This window comes from Lissotriton helveticus, chromosome 5_1 (genome assembly GCF_964261635.1).
Source record: "Lissotriton helveticus chromosome 5_1, aLisHel1.1, whole genome shotgun sequence".
Lineage (NCBI taxonomy): Eukaryota > Metazoa > Chordata > Amphibia > Caudata > Salamandridae > Lissotriton > Lissotriton helveticus.
This window is the reverse complement of record NC_136065.1, coordinates 1,859,458,662-1,859,480,583: the sequence shown is the minus strand read 5'-3', so window position 1 is coordinate 1,859,480,583 and position 21,922 is coordinate 1,859,458,662. Positions and strand designations below refer to the sequence as shown.

Here is a 21,922-nt window from a genome sequence, read left to right as displayed (position 1 = left end):
ATAACTACAGCTGTATTAAGGACAGTAATGGAAAATTACAATTTGGAAGATGTGTAAACCTTTATTGCGCAAGAAGGCCAAGTACACCATTTATAGGTTACGCTGAAAGTTGCTTTTTCAAGTTATGCATTTATTCAACCCTACACTAGAGAAATAAATTGACGACAGAGCTCAACAAAATGGTCTCTGGGATACAGGTTTAAAGTAAATTTTTCAAACAGAGATTGCCTGGTCGAGCAAGCCAATATGGATAAATGATTAAAAGGGTGTAGGGTCTAGCAGATACATTATTGAATTTTATGTCCGCACCCATCCACTGATATGGGGTGAAAAAAAAAAAAAAAAAAAAAACACCGAGCTATTTTCCCTGTACAAATTTTGGCGCCAGGCTCCATAACCTTTAAAATAAATGTAATTATATTAAGCCATGCTAAGCCTATGAAGCAGATCTTCGCCCCCACATACTCCATGTATTTTATTGCAATTTGTAATCTTTATTCTTCGGAGAGATGAACAATTATCTGAATTGGTAGAGAGTAAATGGAGACAGCCATCTGTTGGTCTAAAGGAAAAACAGGCAGCGCATGCACCGCGCAACAGTGCCATTGTATCCAAGCACAACACCACGCTGATAGCAACAATCAACAATGCTAATGTATTTTCTGGCCGACATGAAGCTGCAATTACACATCCAATCAGTAGCCAGAGAAGATCCGCGGAGTGGAGTCACTGCTTTTGAAGAGTGCAAAAGCTTTATTTACACGATACCATGGGCAGACAAACACCAGGGGCATCATAGCGGCTTACCAAAAGTACCAGCATTTGACACTATAGCATGTCAGAGGATAGTCTTGCAAGTAATTCTATTGTTTTGTAAGTTACAACATACATAAAAACAAACTGCAGTGTTACAAATTATACAAAAATAAACACTGCACAAAACATTTATATTTTTGCATATAAATTGATCGATTGTTCTAAAACGCAATTAGAAATTTCTATCAATAGTTGCAACCTTGTTCTCCAAAACTGAAGAAAAAATATATAAGAAAAACACAATATCCTTCGACAGTCAATATAGTTTCAGCAGAACAAATTTGCAACTAATCAGAATGGATTGTCCAATATAGGAAGTACCCAGGGGTCATGTAAATAAGTTCCCCTGGTATGTACTGCATCTGCATTTATATCCTGTGGATATCATGAAAATAAGGGAAAGCTCAGCCCCTTCTAGACTTCGTTGCATATTCGGATAGAATAAGTCTGTGTTCAATATTCAATAATGTGATTCTATTACTATATATAAAAAAAGGGTCATGAAATAAGATCAAAAACACTTTGAGGACAAAAATACACACATCACATAATTTGATAATGTATGCCTGGTATTTACAGCTAAGAGTAGCTTAAGTAATGAGGACACGATCATATAGAAGAAAACTCATTCATGGCATTGATCAAAACAGTTTTGCCCCACAAACACAAAAAAAGGACTTTCTAAAATCATACGGACTGAGGAATGGACGTTAGCCCAATTCTGAATTAAATATACATTTTAAGAGGAAATCCTACAGGAGTTATGTCAAGGCAATATTTTAGGCCTGGCGTGCTACCAAAAACACTTCAAATCCAACTAAATGTTTTTGATTTCAAATGGCTAAACATTGGCAACATCAATTAAAAAACTGACATCTAAAAACACATTATGGCCAGTGACTGGAAAGATGTAGGAAAGTGCCAAAGATTGTTTATGAATGACAAAAAAAAAACGAATCTCTAATATTTTGACGAGCATATAATTCAAATAGAAAAGTGTTTTAATACACAGAATGGGCCAGGATGATGAAGTCACAAAACCAGAAGAATCTTCATTAAATTAAGGCATATAGCGTTATTGCACAGACAAAGGCGAATCGAAGGCAGCACGGTATCAAACCTGCTATTGAGTAGAAGGGAAGACATATCAAGTGCAGCACTTAAGAGTTTAACAAGAGGATACTGGGACAATCAAGATTTACACATAACGAGCAGTGACAAAAAAAAGGACACCTATATCAGATGAGGCTCATTTTAATCCCAATTTAAGACAGAATTGTTCAACGATAAGTAAACTGAAATGGGCTGTGTTCCCTCAAAATACATGCAATCACAGGCAAACCCATAAAGCAATCCTTCTTTACCCTCGCAACAAATGAAGTAAAGGGGCTGAATGGCCTTATTTAGAAAAATAAAATAAAAAATGTATAGCAGAGAATGTCATTACAGACAAAAATTACCTGCATTTACTTGTACGGAATAAAGGGGCTGTCCACCTTCCCTCCTTCATAATCAGTCTATTAAGGATGCAAAACCACGGACCGTCTAAATCAAAGATTACCGTGCTATTGAGGTCCACCGGCTGCTTGAAGTGGAAATAGAACCACAAAACTGCCCGTCTAGTGCATACAGATACTTAAATCACCAACCTAGCTTCTAGTGGGAGATGCTGAGGCCCAGTAATCTATAATCATCAATGAACACAAACTGACATGACAAAGGATATTTATATAGGGATCACAGGTTTCGCAAAGTAAAATAAAAATACACATTCTCACCCTCATTTATATTTGGGACTGATTCATTTGAAAGTACAACTAATTAGGCTTGGTATAGTACTGAAATGAGCTACATCACCATCTGCTGCAATAAATGCTGCTCCAAGCAAAAAACATGAAGTCGATGGAAGCAGCTGTGCAGGTAAGCCAAAAACATGCTTAGATCTGGCAGCTGTCAAGCCCACCATAGGCAAGGAAGAGAGCTGTGATTGCGCTTCCCCATACTAAAGGTTGGATTCCGGATATCTCAAAGTCTTATTGCTCCTTGCTCTTCTCAAGATGGAAGAGGGAGTAGCCATTGGTGCAGTCTGTAGCGGTAGGCTTCAGTCAGTGTGTTAAGGAGATGGGCATGTGGTCTGTTTTGACTGTTAGACAGTGGTATATCTCTCAATCAAGCCACGATCAGATCAATTGACCTACTCAGACTGGTTTTCAATGCGGACCCTCTGCTCTCTGGGCTTACACCAGAGGCCTGCCACCGAAGACTATTCAGGTTGCAAATCGTAAAACAGAAGCCAGCATAACAAGATGAAAGCTCAAAATAGCGACTTAAAACAGTTTGCGAAGCACTCGCACTGCACTACAGAGTCTAAGTACTAGACACAACAGTTTTGCAATTATAGATGGATTTTCTCAAGAAAAGTCAAAACTCTGATTTTAAGAAGCATAACCACAGGTTTCAAATACAAGGAATGCTGGCAGAAAACTTGCAAAGCATTGGCAATATCTGTAATCTGGGATTAAGCATGCAGTTCGCACAGCCATCTAAACCCACTAGGTAGGTGTGTGCCACAATATTGGGCATTAAGAACAGAGTACCGATTGAAGAAATCCATTCCAAAGCTCTTACTTGAGGATCTTTGCAGGTATGCTAAACTCAACAAAGTCCTATTTATTAGAGCAAAGTGATATTTATTGGACAGTGTATACAACTGTATGTCCACAAATAATCCAGGGTCTTGAGGATTACGCATGACTAGGCAATATCAAAAGAAAAGATGCGGCTGTCACCAAGATGCTCTTACTGCACTGTGGGTGTGCAACATAGGTGCCATTCAGATAGTATTCTAATGCAATGACGGTTTATGAGCATATTCCCTTAGTAAACATCTGCCACCTTTTAAGGAGCAGAATTACCGGAAAGTGCCTACAAAATCACTTGCATGTTTCCAATATTTTTTCAGAGCAACCAAGGAGTTCTAGGAATATTGAATTTATTGTTAGCACAACAGTATGCATTAATATGGAGCCAGTGCACCACATTCATTTAGCAGTCAAGGAGATAAACTTCGAGATTACATAATCTTCCACCTCTGTTTTAGCACACGAAGAATAATCCTGTGATGCTTTTTTAAGAGTATCTCAGGTCCTTAGATACACCATGAAGGACATCTTTGAATAGGGAGTGGACCATTCAATTCTTTGACAACTTGAATATAGGACCTACTAGTGATTAATGCGGACCAAAAGCAGTTTCTCTATATTTGGACCTCTCTCATATGAGGTTTGAGAGATTTAAACATACATTTAAATGGTCAAAGGAGGCGGTGGCTGGAACTCACCATCAAAATACATACAATACTCTAGAACACCATAGTAACAGAGGCGAGAAAACAAGATGTGGCATTTAACACCATAGGCTATCTATCCCTGTACACATTACAGAGTTACTTAATGACTAGACTACGTTGCCTGCGGAGAATGTCAAAAAAAGCATTTGGATGGATATACTCTTATTATATGCTTTGATCCAGAGATGAGATGAACTCAATATCTCTGAACATATATTGCAAAATCGAAAAATATGAAAATGATCTAGGTTCAACTTCGTTCTGCACGTAGGTGAATTCACAGGGAATTCTCCAATAGGAAAAGCAATGCTCTTATTTCCACTAACAGCAGTCTCCTGTGGGCCGCTTATTATAAGTGCACAAAGACGGTTTGTCCTATTCGCTGCACTGAAGGACAAGTACATAAATGTCACTTTCACAAACAAAAAATTGTCAATATCCAAAGTAGCAGTATCGTTAAAAGTAGGCGTCCTCAAAGACTCACTGGATATTAAGTTACCAGGAGAAAGGATAGAGACCCAAGATGTACAACGAGTCTTTCGAGCTACAACCAGATCAAAATCAGTAAAAGAAATCAAAATTCAAACAGGCCAAGCAGTAGTTAAATGTCAAGCAGAATATAAAAAAGTACAGTATTAACTAATTAGGGACACCACTGAATAACATCAATGGATTGCAATGTTGTTTACCATATGATAAACTGGTTGAACAAGCTCTGCCCTGCCATATTTGCATGTCAATTTTCTATTCCTCCACTTCCAACAGTTGATTAGATGTACACACACTACTTAAAAATAAGCCAAATATTTAGGGAAAGTTCAATGCAATGTTTCACTGAGGGTATCTGTGATGGAATAGACTCTTCGTAAGGTGTCCACCTTACTCCCAAGGTAAAGACCACAAAGTTTGTCTCTGTGGCAGTTACTAACAGTTGTCATGTGAATAGGAGTCTAAGACCATATTCCTGACGTTATTATGAACATGCACAGTTGACACCTCAGCAGTCGGGTAACAGGAAACTTCAAGGGACCAGATTAACAATCAGACATACATTCAGACAAGTACATAGGAATAAAAAACGGAACAGGAACTTCTTCCGATCAACAAACACAAGTGAGTCCTCCACCCGCCATTTAACAACTGAATGCATTCTCGGGTTTTTCATCAGGACTCATGACAATTAGAAAAATGCCAGTTTTGGTAAAAGAAAGACGACTGGTCAACGGTTTCTGTGGTGAACGTCTTATCTGAGGATCATTTTGGGAATCAAAATGCTAGCAACAAGAGCCTAGGTGGGCTGTCCAATCATGACATAAGTGAAAGGGAGATGCTACTGCACCTTCCATGTACCTGTGATTGGCAAAGCCCAAGACTGAATTTTGACCAACATAATAGCCAAGGAGGAACGCAGACACCTGTTCCCTCAAAGCACTTTGCAGGAGTGCATAAGGCTGTATCTTTACATATACACTCATCACAAAACTTACAGTATGTACCCATGTGTTCACAGTATGAACTGTGTTTATATCTTTTTCACGGTGTCACAACCACACAAACATAACTAAGGAATAGTGCTATTAATAGGGTACAAGATGACTCCATGTAATCAGTAACACAAGGATCCTTTTCAAATTAGTTGAACTATGTCTTAGTCTAATGTATTCTATTGGAAATTAACTGAACGAAAAGTTCCAGAATCTATTCACATGGTGTCCCAGAATTATATGGATTATTGGCTAACCTTTGCTACTAAACACAAACTTTAGAATTTAAAATATGCTTCAGCAGGAACCTTCGATTCCGAGAGAGACCTATGGAGTTCACCTATCTAAAACTATCAAAGTGTTTGCAGAGGCAAGTCCATACATTCCGGTCTAAATCAGCAAGCTGAAGCACTGGAAATCAAGAATACTTTCTACTAAATATCGAGCACATTAAATCTGATTTAGAATTGCACAAGCCTGTATAGTTTTGGGTTGGAGCATTCTAGCACATCATCAATCTGCTTTACGTGAATGATATCAGGTGCCTGAAACTAGCAAATGAAATGACAAGATGATTCTTTCTGAAGGTCTTGAGTAAGCAGTATTATCAAAAAGCATCAACAATACTTGCAACATAACTTCTCACAACAACAAAAACAACGGTTGGTAAATAACTTCTCACAACAACAAAAACAACGGTTGGTAACCATCAACCTACAGACTAGTGTGATATGGAACAAGTGCTCTCTACCACCTTCAAACAATCAAACATTGCAATGCTAAGAAACCAAGTATACAACACCATCGTGCAAGACTAATAAAAAGGCTGTTATAACACAAACATTAACATTTGTCCCTAAGGCTGTAGATCAATCACACAGCATTTGCAGGACCTAGCCACTTGGCAATCAATGTTTGAGAAATGCTGGCTAAATTTGTGTACTCACATCAAGTACATATATGCCTTGCGCTTGTCACCACCTCACCACTCCATTCTTTTTAAGAGTGCAGGAGTCAATGATACAGCACTCCTGCTGTTTGTAGGAGGATACATATTGACATTATGTGTTGAACACTTGTGTTGCAAAAGAAATTTCCGACTTGCACCATCAAGGGTTCCAGTTGATGCCGTAGATGACAAAAAGATCAACAGCAGTAGCAAAAATGCTGATTCAGATGTTTGGAACGGGTCGTAGAAATGATCTTCTCTTCATGGCAAATCACTGTAAATCCCCTATTGTCATTTTTCATTTTTTAGCGTTGATGCCTTCATCGGACACAAAATGTAAAAAGATCGAGAGACAGAGGACACTAGGAAACGTTCAGAAGAATCACTGCTAATTAACTGGGCTGCACAAATAGCCTGCAACCAAAGGCACTATAGAAGTACCACAAGAGAAGTGCAGAGCAGACTACTCAACATGTGTCAAAGTCACCCCACAACTTCCTGCAAATATATTCAAGAATGAGATTTCCTTTACAAATTGTTTACATAAACAGTGACTGTCATTTTATAGATTTACACATAAAGCACTTAGAGTAGAAAACAAAAACAAAGTATGTTGAACCCTTCAACAGGGATTTGTCTTTGCAACCTCAAGAGTGGCTGTTTGTCACCCCAAAGGCTAGTCAAAAAGTAATAACTAGAGTGCAGGTCAGTTGGCTGTGACAATCAAGATTATGAGCTCTAAAACAAATTCAGAGTTACAATTCTTTGGAACAGACTCCAAAATGAAGAAACAAACTAATTTTCTATGGCAATGCCAAGCAGAAGCTGCATTATAGTAACAGCAAACTTCCAAGTACCCTCATCTTTTTTTTTTTAACAAAGAATTACAGAATTTCCCCTTCTCCAAACAACCCTCAATCAGTCTCATGGGAAAAAGCAGTCTTAAACCCATCCCAATATTCACAATAGCAATACGTACTCAAAGGAGAAAAGTAAAAACAAAATTCTCAAACAAGCAAAAACCCTTTTCAAAAGATTTAATTTGACAATTGCATTTGGCAGTCTCCCGCTTTATTGCACCATTCGCTTGGCAGTATCCATCCGAAAAACTGCTTTCCCCACAATTTACTTTTCTCCTTCCGCTACAGCTCATTAGCATGCAGCGAACCGGATACGCTAGTCTGGGACGAAAACACCATTTTGTGCTGCAAATATGTCTGCAGCATGCAGCAGTAGCTGGAAGTCCAGAGATTTGCTCGTCTCAGTTTATGATGGTTGGCATTGCCGACATCTCCCGGTTAACAAGGTGACTGGCTGTTCTCCATGCCAAGTTCTGGCTGGTAACCCAACAGCACCAGTGGAACAGCTGAAGCTCTAGACGCTTTCTTCTGTTTATCTAGTCAGAGGCAGCTATTCCTCAAGTCTATGACAACACCAGGCTCTGTCAGGGCAAAGAAAAGCTCCTCTATTCTTATGATTGCTAACAAAATGTATCCATATATACAAGGATTATGCTGCATACAAGGAACTAATAGTTGTAGCCTTTGCTGTAGTGCTGCGTGGGGAGGCTGCCGGCTTCCTGGATGTATGGCACAGTTTCGTCCAGGTGAGACAACGGCACGGTGTCCTCCTCGCTAATCTGGCGGTCAAACTCAGACTTCAGAGCTGGCCGCTGATTGTCCGGAAAGGCCAGCGAGAAGAGGGCCTCAGGCTCACACACAAACTTGTAAACATAGCGCTCTCCAGCAACCTGTAAAGGAGATCACAAAAAGCAGGCGTGAAAAGTTATTCGCTTAGCTGAGTGTGTTAATCAACAGGCAGTGTATCACACTCCAACAAACCTAACAGTATAGGTGCTGTGCTGTTGCCACAAAGTTATGGAAATTCAGAGAATTTTGCAAAGGAATTTATTGTAGATTTTTTTTTAGCTCAGCTGTGTTTAAGTCAATGATTCTGCTGCTCAACTACCAAGAAAAATACTGATAAAATCCTGCATTTAGACTCTCCAAAAAGAAGGTGGACTATGGAAAACAGAAAATCTTTAAAAAATTATAATTCGTTAGCTGAAAACAGAAACTACAATATTGGAGAAGTTTGACGATTAAGCAGTCACAAATCATTTGAATTGGATGTCATTACAAAACAATCCATGTACTTCGAAAAATCGGAGAAATTATTAAACAAGCAAATTTATTTCTATCCTTCTTCCGATATGTGAAATTTGAGTATCGAGTTAATGCTTGTAAAGTGTTGAGCTTATACACAGTAATCTAAGTAACGGATTTAGAGGAATCCTAGTATGAATGTATGATAAAGGCGGGCTTGGTAGTTTACTAGCTTACTGACTTGTCAAGCAACAGTGTGAAATGCCAGAATGACTAATGAAGTGTGAGGTTCTCTTATCCATATGACTGTACTTTCTGCAGATTGTATAAGCTTTCATTAAAGTTTTTACATTTTACAGCATTTTTATTATTTTAAATGGATTTTCTATGTAACAAACGTGCTTGATTGGGTCAAATAAAAAAAATATCTAAGACAGGCTCGAGAAGACAAAGTTTACGGAGTGGTTTAGTCCATTCAGTATGAATTGCAATCCTACAATGCCACGGTTTTCCCAAACGCACTTTAACTCCTCGGGCCGAAGGATTTTCATCATTTACTGACCCACTTGAATAGGTATTTGATAAAAGTGCTGGTCTGCTTGGTTACCACGACAGGCTGGATAATACCAGACTTAAAATAATTTGAAACAGACAAACAGAATACAAAAGATATACTTTACAATGGACATTGTGAAAAGTGTATGGAAATGTAACTAGTCTATGCAACTTCAACATCAAACGAAGCCTCGGTACCTACTATTTTTATTCCAAGACTGTCCAAGGAGAATAAAAAAAAACACAAAAAAAACCACACGACCGAACAGATGGGTATCAAACTGCCTGCTTGACTCAAACTTCCTCAATCTTGATCAAAATGTAATTACTCTTCGTTTGCAGTCTAATCTGCTTCGCATGTCTATTAATTACAGTTTGAGTTTTATTTGCTGTCCTGTTTGCTGGACCTTGTTTAATGATTCACAAGGTTGATCAGGGTACCAGTTATTGAACAATAATTTTGAAGCCATATGTTCAAACCATAAAGGCAGTTTTGTGACAGTACATGAATCAAACCATACTGTGCATTTGTTCCTTAACACTGAAAGGTTACAGAGCCCAGGTATAAGGCAAGAAGCACATGGCTTGGCCATCCAATGCAGCTTAATGAAGTTAGTCTCCTACGGCAGTAGGTCCGAGAGCCGTAGGTGACGCTATGAATGGAGAGGAAGGGGTGGGGGAGGGCTCAATACCTTCAAATGTTCATTTCATGTGCGGAAAAATACACACAACTGATGGATAGTGCTGGAATGCTTTTTGCAAACAATGGTCCCATTTAAGCGTTACCAATTAAATTCTCCCAAACCATCAGTGTTTCCATAATTAGTGCCAGCTTGAAGATCTTGCCTACAACTGCAGTCTCTAGACATGGAATAGAAAGCCTTTAACATGAGCACTCATTTTTGAACATTCAAATGCTACAGCTTCGTGAAGATGTAGGGGAAACTGCAATCTAAAAAAAATTTAAGTAGCCACCCCCCTCGTTAGCTGCACAAGAGGCCGTCTCTCCCTACTCAAGTGTTCACGGGGAGGAATGACGCACTCTGAACATGTTTCTCATCAGCTACAAGAGTCTTGCACTTAGAACCAGTTACCCGTATGGACTTAAAGTTGTTTACGCACTTAACCAATAACTTCAAATGTTATTTGTACTAGAGGAGGTAATTTGGGGGCACACATGTGCCTGGTGCACCAGGTACATCACTTGTCTCTACCATTTACACAGCACTTAAAAGGAATGAGTAATGCCAGGTTAGATGCAGCACACAGAAGGTCCGGGCATTTAATATGGCACCTCAATCCCCCCTGTGTACCGTATTTTCATTTTTTTTAAAGAATGCTGGAGTAATGCAGAACTTTTAAATAAGTGAATAGGGACACTGAAATATGCACCACTATGCCTCAAGTGGTATTTTTTTTATATAAAGCATTATAAGCAAATGGACTGAGAGCAGCTACACTGTGCTTAGGAGGTCTCCGTGGGTTCACATCTATGTGAAAAGCACTACTACAACATAAAACGAGTACTGGCAGAGCAAACATGTCTAGTGTTGGCTGCCAGCATTTTGGTTCCGTCAAGGCAAGTTTTGTTTTGTAAAACTCTGTAGATGAGGGAGCTGTGGGGACGTCACCAATGTAATTAAACAATGAAACACAGCTTAAAAGCAAAACATTTTGCTTTGGCACTGAAGGGAACTAATTTGTGTGGGAATGTGCTCTAGTGAAAGAGCCGAATGCCGTCACTCAGCGAAGTTAGCCAATGATTGAATTGGGCTGTTTCACTGCCCACTACTGTATGTTGTAGTGGGCGGGACAAATCGTGAATGGCACAGTAGCAGGTTAACGATTGAAGAGTGTTGACTACTCACATATTTTCTATCATTTTAGACAAATCAAAAGGTATTGGCTAACGCAGCCCTAAACAAAAACACAAACTAAAAACAGGCAAATTAAATAACTAGTTGATAACAAAAAAAACTAAAAATAAATAAATTACAATCGGTATGAGACCAGGGGTTTAAAAGACTAACAATGTTAGCCTCCCGGTTACAACCTTTGCTTTTTTAAATAAAATTGGAATAAATTGGAATAAAAAAATATTAAAGTACAAGCATCGATTTTTTTCTAGCTTTTGAATCACTTGGACTTAACCGGAGAGTAACATCCCTCAGATTATGAGCAATTCACAAAACCAAAAAAACTAACGAACAATAATAAATGCTATCGCTTCTAATGTTTTCTCGAAACAGATGGGCCTTGAAATTCGGCTGGCAGTTCCAGTCCAAGGGTACCTTTTGCATAATGCCCTTTTCGTAGTAGTAGCGAAGGGATCGGCTCAGCTTGTCGTAGTTCATTGCAGGCCTGTTTTTCTGCATGCCCCACAGCCTGGCTACCTGCAGCAGAAATAGACAAAGATTAGGTTTACGCGTTCGCACAGGAAGTGCTCATGTTTCTCACACCCAATTACAGACAGCAATACCAGAGGCTGAAATTAGCACACGTTCTGGAGCGCGCCGTGCTGCCCCAGCCTCGCACTAAGCTGGTTAGCACTTGTTTAAGAAGCAGCCTGCGGGGCAGTAGCTTTTAAACTCATATACACACGCATCACCTCAACATGGAAGACCCTGCAAAACAGAATCTTGCCTCGAACTAATGACCTGGATTTTTGGGTACTATATGTAAACTTACAAGCAATCAAGTGTGGAACCTTTTAAAGTATTTTGTAAAACGTAAAACAATAAATGGACCAGGCCTTTCATTTTGGGCATTAACCACAGAAGAAACGTGGATGCACCAACTTCAAGAACATTTGCTGCCGGTAAATCACGTACACATCTAAAAAGCACGAGTTTTAGCACCAAAGACCTTTAACGAGGCGCTGCATTAGCATTTGCAAGGCTTCGGTTATTATTAAAAAAAAAACTAAATACATATTAAATAAATTAAATCATGCACCGAAAAATCTTTGATTACCAGGCAGCTAGTTAGCTAAGGGGTCTGGCGCCACCTAGTGGTGGAGGTGCAACTGCTGTTAGCGGTCTCATAATAACTTATTTTAAAGCTTTCTGCTCCAGACAAGCTAGGCAGGCATGTTTCTTCTTCATAACATTTTCTGAGTGGCCTTTACGCAGCCCCTTGCTCGTAACTGGCTGTCTAAGTAGTCTCTCAGCTGCCAGCTCCAGTGGTATACCTGCCTATTCTAGCATTTGTTCCATACAGGAGCATTTCAGTCTCTGTGTTCTGCCTGGAGTAGAGAAATCATCTGCGATGTCATTGTCATAGAACGCCATGAGTGATGGAGTATGTGAGGTCAAAAGCAGTGCATGGCGGGGGCACAAGTTCTAGTTAAAATTAGATTTTTTTTTTGTTTAAAACGTTAATCTCACTGACATTCACCTAAAAATATAACATTAATTTAAGCTTGGTTTTTACCCAGTGAACTTCTAATTAATTTATTTTTTAAACAACAATGATGTTCATCACACTTAAATATAACGTTAGTTTAACCTTTGTTTTTTTCAGTGTATATATATAGAAATATATAACAATAATAATGGGTATCAGGAATAATGCTGAGCCCTATATTCTCAGTACGCTGGTACTCCACCAAGGGTAGTAAGTACAATATAGAACAAGCATTAGAAATGCAATAGGTCTCGCAGCATTAGAGTTAGTGCTTTTAGAATTGTTAATGGGTTTAGCATGAGGGTGAGGGTGAGTGAGGGTGAGGGTGAGTGAGAGTGTGGGTGAGTGTGAGTGGGGGTGAGTGTGAGTGGGGGTGAGTGTGAGTGGGGGTGAGTGTGGGTGAGTGTGGGTGAGGGTGAGGGATTGAGGGTGAGGGGTTGAGGGTGAGTGAGGGTGAGGGGTTGAGGGTGAGTGAGGGTGAGGGGTTGAGGGTGAATGAGGGTGAGGGAGGGTGAGGGGTTGAGGGGTTGAGGGTGAGTGGGGGTGAGTGAGGGTGAGGGGTTGAAGGTGAGTGAGGGTGAAGGTGAGTGAGGGTGAGTGTGGGTGAGTGTGGGTGAGTGTGGGTGAGTGTGGGTGAGGGATTGAGGGTGAGAGGTTGAGGGTGAGGGGTTGAGGGTGGGTGAGGGGTTGAGGGTGGGTGAGGGTGAGGGTGAGTGAGGGTGAGGGGTTGAGGGTGAGTGAGGGTGAGGGGTTGAGGGTGAGTGAGGGTGAGGGGTTGAGGGTGAGTGAGGGTGAGGGGTTGAGGGTGAGTGAGGGTGAAGGTGAGTGTGGGTGAGTGTGGGTGAGTGTGGGTGAGGGATTGAGGGTGAGGGGTTGAGGGTGAGGGGTTGAGGGTGGGTGAGGGGTTGAGGGTGAGTGAGGGTGAGTGAGGGTGAGGGGTTGAGGGTGAGGGGTTGAGGGTGAGTGGGGGTGAGTGAGGGTGAGGGGTTGAGGGTGAGTGAGGGTGAGGGGTTGAGGGTGAGTGAGGATGAGGGGTTGAGGGTGGGTGAGGGTGAGTGTGAGTGAGTGTGAGTGAGGGTGAGTGAGGGTGAGTGAGGGTGAGTGAGGGTGAGTGAAGGTGGGTGAGGGTGAGGGGTTGAGGGTCTTGAATATTAATATAGATATACCTGTTTGTGTGTATATTTTGCACTACTGCTGTACTTGAAATGAATCGTTTTATGTATTGATCAATTGACAAATGTATTACAAAATCTGCAGAATGTAAGGGGTTGAGGCAACACACTGGGTTATAAGGGGTGACTATTATTTACACTTCGCTGTGTTGAAAGTATATAAATAAGATACTAGGACAAACATTTTATTTTTATGTGTTCATATTTGGTATAATTCAGATTTTTTAAATTCATTCTGGGTAAACTCGAGGCATATTCGAGTATTTGCGTGTTATAAACTTGGATATATTACTTTACTTAGAGCACTGCCATGATGAGTGAGTTTAGAGGTATTCGCGGCGCTAGTCCTTTTTTAGTTTCCGCTCTAAAGTTGGGATTGTGTGCCCCGGTTTAAGTCTAGTTGGTCCGCCCTCTATTTCTAAGCCCTGATATGGCGCGAGAGACAAACGCAAAGTTTAATATTAATGCAATCACCAGTCACCCATCAATAAGACCTGTGGGCCTTTGCCGCAAATAATGAACGTTTACTCATGATGGTGCTCTCTCGCCCTAACAATGCTCAGGGACCAAGGGGCAGATTTACAAGCCCCTTGCGCCACTTTTCCCCATGTTAAAAATGACGCAAGGGGCTTGTAAATAAGCCCCAAGTCTTTGGCTACACTTTGTTAGTGACCAATCGCTGCAGTTCGTCATGCCGATGCTTCCAGGTCAGATGGGCAGCTGCTCGTGCCACCAACACATCTTGCTTGCTATGGGACTGGACAGTAGTGTCGTTCAGTCCTAGTTGCGTAAAGGCAATGGCGAAACAAACCCTATCGCCCTCAGCAACGTAAGACCCTGTGCCAGTAACAGTACTAGATCAGGCTCACGGCCAGCCAGGCTCTAAAAAGACAGTTTATCTTCTTGGGGCAGGAACAAACAAATAGAGGCAGGTTATTCACATATATTTCAGTGTGCGCTGCAAACGACTTTAACAGAACCAAGGAATCCTAACTGTCCGACGCAGTTAGTGAGCGACCATACCAGGGTTTTCGGACACTCCAAAAAGACAAACACTCACCTGGTCGCAGATGAAGTGTTTGTCAATTCACACAATCGCGCAGACGATGAGAAAGCGACCCTGGATACGACCAACTGCCCGCTGCGAACCTCTTCGTGAAAGGTGGCACCAATGCCCGGTCTGAGATTTCACGGGACGGGAGAGGGCAGGAGTTCCATACTCGCAGCACTTCGCTTAGTACGTGCTTGTTAACATACAACTGCGCATGCGTCCCGGCGAGCTTCGATTCCCGCAAGTGAACTGTTGAACGTTCCGGGATGTGACGTCACTGGGCAGGCTGCTGTTGAGTGTCTCCAATGGAAAATCCCGAGCCTCACTGATCAATTGTTCCAAGAGTGTCAATCAGAGGGGCCGGAAGTAAGCACCAGCGGCGATTCTGGGAATCTCCTGTGTTTCTCATCACCTAGAACAATAAGAGGGCGGAGTATTGTGAAAGTTGCTAAAATCGTAGCTCTGACCCAAACACGTGGTGGATCTTACAGAAGATCGAGGAGGCGGAGAGTTGAGGCAGGCAGGCAGGCATGGGAGGAGAGGAGGAGGGGGGAGGAGAGTAGGGGAGGCACGGCCTAGCGGCCGTGCAATCAAGTAGTGAGGGGGCGGAGTTGTGGGAAGGCTGAGAGAGAGAGTAGGCGGCTGGGGGCATGTGCACGCGCATTTAAGCTCAATGCGCATGCGCATTGAGCTTAAATTTATCGTGCACTGCAAGGAATCGCCACGATTCCTTGCAGTGTGGATAAAGAGCGGATAGGTGCCAATACTCTCGCCTTGCTCGATGCGCATGCGCATCGACAGGCGAGACCTAAAAAAATGACTGAAAAGAAATAAGTGTCCGATTGCTGAGTCTCTCATGACAGCTTCTTTTATTGATATACAGAATTGATTCTGAAACAGCCAACACGTTTCTCGCACTCTGCACTTCTGGAGGGTTTATGCGTACACAATCACTCTCGCTTGCATTTTTTCACTGCATGATAATCTCATGGGTTGTTTTCCAGAACTTATTCCTTTGTTGTGTAAGTCACCATCTGTGTAATTGCTTGCTTTGATGTCTTCTGATAAAAAAATGATATGCTGTTTCAGTTCAATGCTCTTGTGTGTTATATTCCATGTGTGAATAAAAGAAGTCGTCATACAAGACTCCGCTGTTATACATATACACACACACTGTTTTGATGTTTAATGAAAATAAAAATTAAACACATTCATCACAGTTATAATGTAGCTGAGTTTAAGCAAAAAAATGGATAAACATTTCGACGCAACACAGGGAAGTATGATCCTCGGATCAAACCTGGTCATATTAAATACCTAAAGTTTGCCCTGGCTTAATGAGGAATTTTATAGCTGATCTTTCTTAATTTATGGTTGAAAAGTTGGAGATCAAGAAAGATCTTCAGGTGCTACAAGACTACACTGTAAACCAAAGGATAGATCTGCTACTCCAGCCTCAAGCAACGACCAGTAACCAGTATAATAGTAGCCCACGAGACAGTGCTTAATTTGAGCCGGTGTTTCCCGATGATCGGCAGACATCTGGATCCCATCTGCTCCTCCGATTTAGATAGAGTAAGCACAACAACAGGTATTTACTAATTCAACCTGCATTACAAATTACCAATACCTGCCGCCCATGCTAATCTTATAGCTTTGTGGGCCTGGAATATCCTGAATTAGCACACCTGTTGGAGTGTGATAGTTGCTGGTTTAGATCAGTCACTGGTAGAGCTAGGGGGGGGCAATGGGTGGTGTAGGCCGCAATGGCCTCCTGATGAGGGTGCTGGCACTTACATTCCCCCCCCCACAAATTAAGCACTGCAATCATTCTGAGCAACATAAATCATAGGATCCCAAAATGGAACAATGATTCCTATTCTGACGAATCTTGTCAGGGAGGGCTTCACCTGAGTCAGCAGACATCTGGGTCCCATCTGCTCCTCGGGCTGAGGTTTAGTTAGAACAGCACTAAACAGCCATAAATCGCAGCCTGACATTAATGGAGGCTCCCGGCACATTACCGAGCCATTATCAGCGTTTATTGCCCTGTTTGGAACATTATACCATTAGAAACTACATCCTTGGTAATTGCACTTTAAATCAATCCGCCTCCTTGTTAGCTCGGGCAGCGCGCTTCAAAATATTAAGCAAAAGCGATCCCTAAAATTCGCGGTTTCATTTCTCCTAGGGAGAAAAGAGGTCAAAAAAGGGCGATGCCCTCGCAATCTGCCCGCTCATTCTAAAGGTTTGATGGTTTATAGAACACTAGAGTGCCAAGAGCAGAGGACTGCAGGGGGAGGTGCCAAAGCTGAGAGAGGCTGAGAGCAGGTGGAACCACAAACCAGGAGGAGGAGCCATGCGGAGCTCCTATGACGTCTAACGCAAGCCCACAATGCCCTGGTGCACGGTGCCCATCACTGGATTTTTTGCTGCTGCTGGGAATTGTTATGTTGAAAGTATAGCAAGGGACAAAGACACATATTTGAAGCAAATGTCATAACACACACACCCAAACCCCATGCATTGTACCCACACGTCCTCCACTGCAGCACATGCTGCGCCTGGCCCAGTTGATATCTGCAATTTCACAACATTAAATAACAAAGCTAGACCGTGCTGCTGTGCTACACCTACATGTCCAGTTGCCCTGTAGCCCCAGATGCACATTCACTCCAAGTCGTGCAATGCACCCATGAGCTGATGACCTGATTCACCAGAAATATACACACCACCAGCCCTCGCCTGGCCTCCCTTCACCCGCTCCAGGCCAGCACGAGGGCTCACACTGAGCATGCATTAGGGTCAGCTCGGGTTTCCAGCTCTAACGTGAAATAAAAGCCTCCTTCGCTGTGGTGCACTCTCCCTGCAAGGATGCTTAATGACACAGCTCCTAATCTCCCTGGTGGATGCAATTGTATTCAGCAAGAAAATGGAACAGGAATGGATTGAGTTACAGCCTCTTTATGATCAAGCTATTATAACTGTGAAAAGTCACAAGAGCAATCAATCACCTCAACAGAAAGCAAACCAAGCCAATACTTACTTCAAACCGGTTATGGGGAAAACTCCCCTATAAACCGAAAAGCGCACTCGACAACGTCGCCCTTGGTTAGTTTCTTAACGGGCCACTAGCAGAAGGCTCCCTTGCATGCTGATGACGGCCCCAGCCGTCATGAATTACAGTGCTCGTGTGCTGACGGCTGGGGGCCGTCATGAACCTGCCCACTCATTAAAAGCGCCACCGCGCCCAAGGGGTGAAACAATACAGAGACCGGGAGTGATCGCGGTCCAGCATACACACACACTCCCAACTACAACTAAGCTCAAACAGTGTGTGCTGGTCCTAACCAAAAAAACAGTGGTTGAGAGGTCAGAAAGTGCGTTTCATTTTCCATAGCAAGAGCCCTCACCTACCTAGAAAGGGTGGCATGCTTCAACATAGGGCTAGCCCCTTATTGGACCGATGCTGCAATGCCCAACAAGCCCGTATGCAGGGGATCTTTTTCTCAATTTGCTGTAAAAAAATTGACTGGACTTGGTGCAATTAAGTATCTCATTGCTAGCTGAATGTGTAGTTTGGTTTAAGTGAAGTTAAAATTAACTAAGGTTTCCTTCCGCAGGTAATTTTATTCTAAAGCTCCCTGCTAAAGGTTAAAAAGTTTTTAAAAACCTAACAAAAAACCCAGGAATATACTAGTAAGTAATATTCCTCAATATTCATATGAACGGTCGACATGATTCTTGCCCAATTTAGTCTACAGAACTGTGGCAATTCATCAGGACCAAATTAAACTAATCTACATATAGTAGGTCCCTAATAAAGTCTAATAAATTGCACCCACACAAATGAAAACCCAAATATGTGTTCTCTCGTTTATATAGTTATAACTCTTTCACTGTTGATGGATGGTTACACACACTAAAAATGAGCCAATCCCCACTGGAATCAGGTCCCTTGGGACTCGTGGGATTCTTGGCCACTTTAATATATGCTATCCACCGTTCGTGGGCATGTCTAACATCCTACCCAGCCTCCGCAGTCTTTCCCCAAATCAACTTTCACGTACCTGAAGCTATACATGTATAGAGAGAGAGATTTAGTATAGAAAATCTAGACCTACTTACCTGTTGATACATTATTTTAAATATTTTGAACATGGTATTCTGTGCCATCAATATTCTGATGTAAATATTCAGGGTGCATATCCTCCCTATCTTAAAAATGAAAGGTTTTTTTTCTATAAATTAAGAGGTATCCAACGTTACACCAGGCATAGCATATAACATACCCATTACGCTGTCAGGTTTAATACCCACAACACATTCTCTAGCTACTGAAAAGCCCCCCAAAGGTTTGGAAAACAGCACATGCTCAACAAGAAGAAAAAAAACAACAATACTAATGCATTTGACCCAAGATATCACCAAATTCCTGCAGGTGGACAACTGGTGATGAAAGCTTCCTCGCCTCCACCAAAAATAAACTACTGTTGTGGGTGATTACAGCCAAAGCCTCAGAGGATGTGCAGCGGTTATGAGCATGCATTAACAAGCACCTCTATAAATTCCCAACAGCTACACCTGTCTCGAGGATTTTCCTCCCCACCACAACAAATACACATTGTGCACAAAAGGAAAAGAGCTTGACTACAGTGCCAGTAAACATTTAGTTTAAACAAATTAGTAAGAAAAAAATAAAAGTAGGCTACCAAAAAGAGAGAATTGAGTTTGTCAGTTTCAGCCCAATTTATAAAAGTTGGGGGAGAAAGTTATGTTTTTGCAACTGTTGCACTACTTTTGTAATTAGGGCCAATCCAGAAACTCTCAAACAACCGGAAGCCTACCCCACAAATCTATTTGCAATTGTAATAATTTACCAATCCAGATTCTTCGAGTTATGACTGGAAATAAATTCTTGTAAATTGATTTTTTTGCACACTTATAATGAATGCGATAGTGCAGATCTGAGAAAGGGGCCCTTTGCGACTCTGGTCAAGCTTTGCCACCGTAGCACAATACATCTACACCAAAAAAATAAAGATTCAACCACTCACAGAGGTACAGAAAATAAACTGCACAGGGAAGAGCAGAATCAGGTTTCAATACTGAATAGCAGGATTTTCATTTATGTGTAATCCAAGCCATGTCAATTGATCAGCAAAAAACACAATTGTGACTTATTACCTTTAATTTTGCTAATAAGCATGGTAAACAGCCAATTATCAAAATTGTTGTGGTATTTATTTCTAAGGTTCAGAGGGAATTTAATGGAATTCTTGCCCGTACTGCCAACCAAGGAACGTAAAAGATGATAGGTTGCCATTAGCTCTAGGTATGGCCACTGACTGCTAGCACAGCTGCATTCGTGTTTTTTAATGGGTGGTGGTATGGTCAATACTGGAAGGCCAACATTTAAATCACTGCAGCAGTGAACCTACAAAATACGTTATCCTCTATATATGAGTGACGAGGACTGTAGTAAAGGCAAGAGACTAATGTAGGAGATAATTCTACTTTTAAACCACTTAGGAAACCAGAGGTTTATAGAACAGATTTAAAACAGCATGCAAATAAATATTCCAGTTTTTCCATCTTCATTCTGGATTAGTGGAGTATTTGTCAACTGGTTAGGCCAAGAAAAAGGTTTGTTTTGTTTAGTGGGATTTATACAATCATTCGCACCAAAGAGAGAAACTTCTAAAACTGCTTTCAATTCTGTACCCCAAGTAATCAGACCAGATGAGAACCAAATCAAGTCGAGAGTCCATGAACGCCGTGTATTTGCCAATAGTTTCACTGACAAGGATCCAGGTTAATTTTACTCAACGAGGTAGCTTATAAAAGACATGCCGTCAAAGGAACAGCCCAAGAGAAATGTTCAGGGCCCTATGGGTCTTTATACATTGCATCATTTTTAGGCTTTTTGGGAGAGGTTTATTGCCTGTGGTAATTACATATTTATTACTACCACACAAGGAAACTCTGATATTATCCAACAATCTTACCTGACCTATAATGCTCTATACAAAGGGCACAATAGATCGGTCATAGCAGCTCCTTCCGAAAGACAGATCAGAACCAAGCAAGAGCCTTAAGGCAACTAGCACCCAGAAAACTGGGTAGAACTGTAAACAAAACTGCAGTCCGGCAGACTAGTGGCATGGGGAAATGTTCCGAACTGCTTCACCCAAAAAAAGAATAACGTTTATAAAGTCATGCCAACTTTTTAATTTGTACAAATGTTCTTTAATGGACTGTGCTGGTCTGTGGACACCAGTCCAGTGCATTCCAGAATGCTTATTAACTACTTGGATGCACTTCCTCCATCAAATGAATTCTCAAATTCAATAATTGATTCAAACTTCACGCAAAGCGTGAACAGACATTTTTACGTTTAAGAAAGTTGGAATGTGGGAAAAGCAGACACTGCTTAACTACAGCCAAAGGAAACAATGAAACACCGTGATTAAGGTCCAGAAGCACACCTTATGTGTGTCAGTTCACCATTTTTACATTTATGTTAAAAAGTTTGCCATCTTATGCATTCATTCTTTTATTGCAGGATTCCTCACCAAGACAACAACCGTATTCACTATTGCTACCAGAAAACTTGGAGCAGCAAGAAAGAAAAGTTTGACCACCCAACAGGAAGCACCACGGCCTTTGAGAGAAAGCAGCATCTCCTATCTATATACTAGCACAACGTGATGATCACTTATCCATCAAGTACTACAGAGCTGGGTGATGACAAAGAGAATTAATTTAGACACAAAATGTGCATAGCACATGCTCTGATTAATATCTTGTAAAGACCGTAACAAGAAGAGTAATGTCCTAAAATCTATATTTTAGAAAAAACTGCACAGCCATGCACTGTCATCGACCTATCACTACGATAAGCACATCAATTTACTAATCTATATTCTCCATCGTATTTGCTTGTGCCACGCTGTACTCATGGAAACCGATTTACCAGCAGAACAAATGTCACATTATTCGATCATAGAAGTAAAACATTTTTTAGAAGGTGCAC

General features: G+C 41.3%; 1 protein-coding gene across 1 annotated transcript in view; it reads right to left on the bottom strand.

Moving 5' to 3' along the window:
• Positions 1-7,620: 7,620 nt before the first annotated feature.
• ETV4 (ETS variant transcription factor 4) overlaps positions 7,621-21,922 on the bottom strand; it is a 147,022-nt gene continuing 132,720 nt past the window's right edge. Inside the window, exons 12-13 of the mRNA XM_078645296.1 lie at positions 11,550-11,651; positions 7,621-8,348 (exon numbers count right to left, since the gene is read on the bottom strand). Coding sequence (XP_078501422.1) covers positions 8,127-8,348; positions 11,550-11,651 — 324 coding nt within the window. The 3' untranslated portion in view covers positions 7,621-8,126. The remainder of the gene's footprint in view (positions 8,349-11,549; positions 11,652-21,922) is intronic.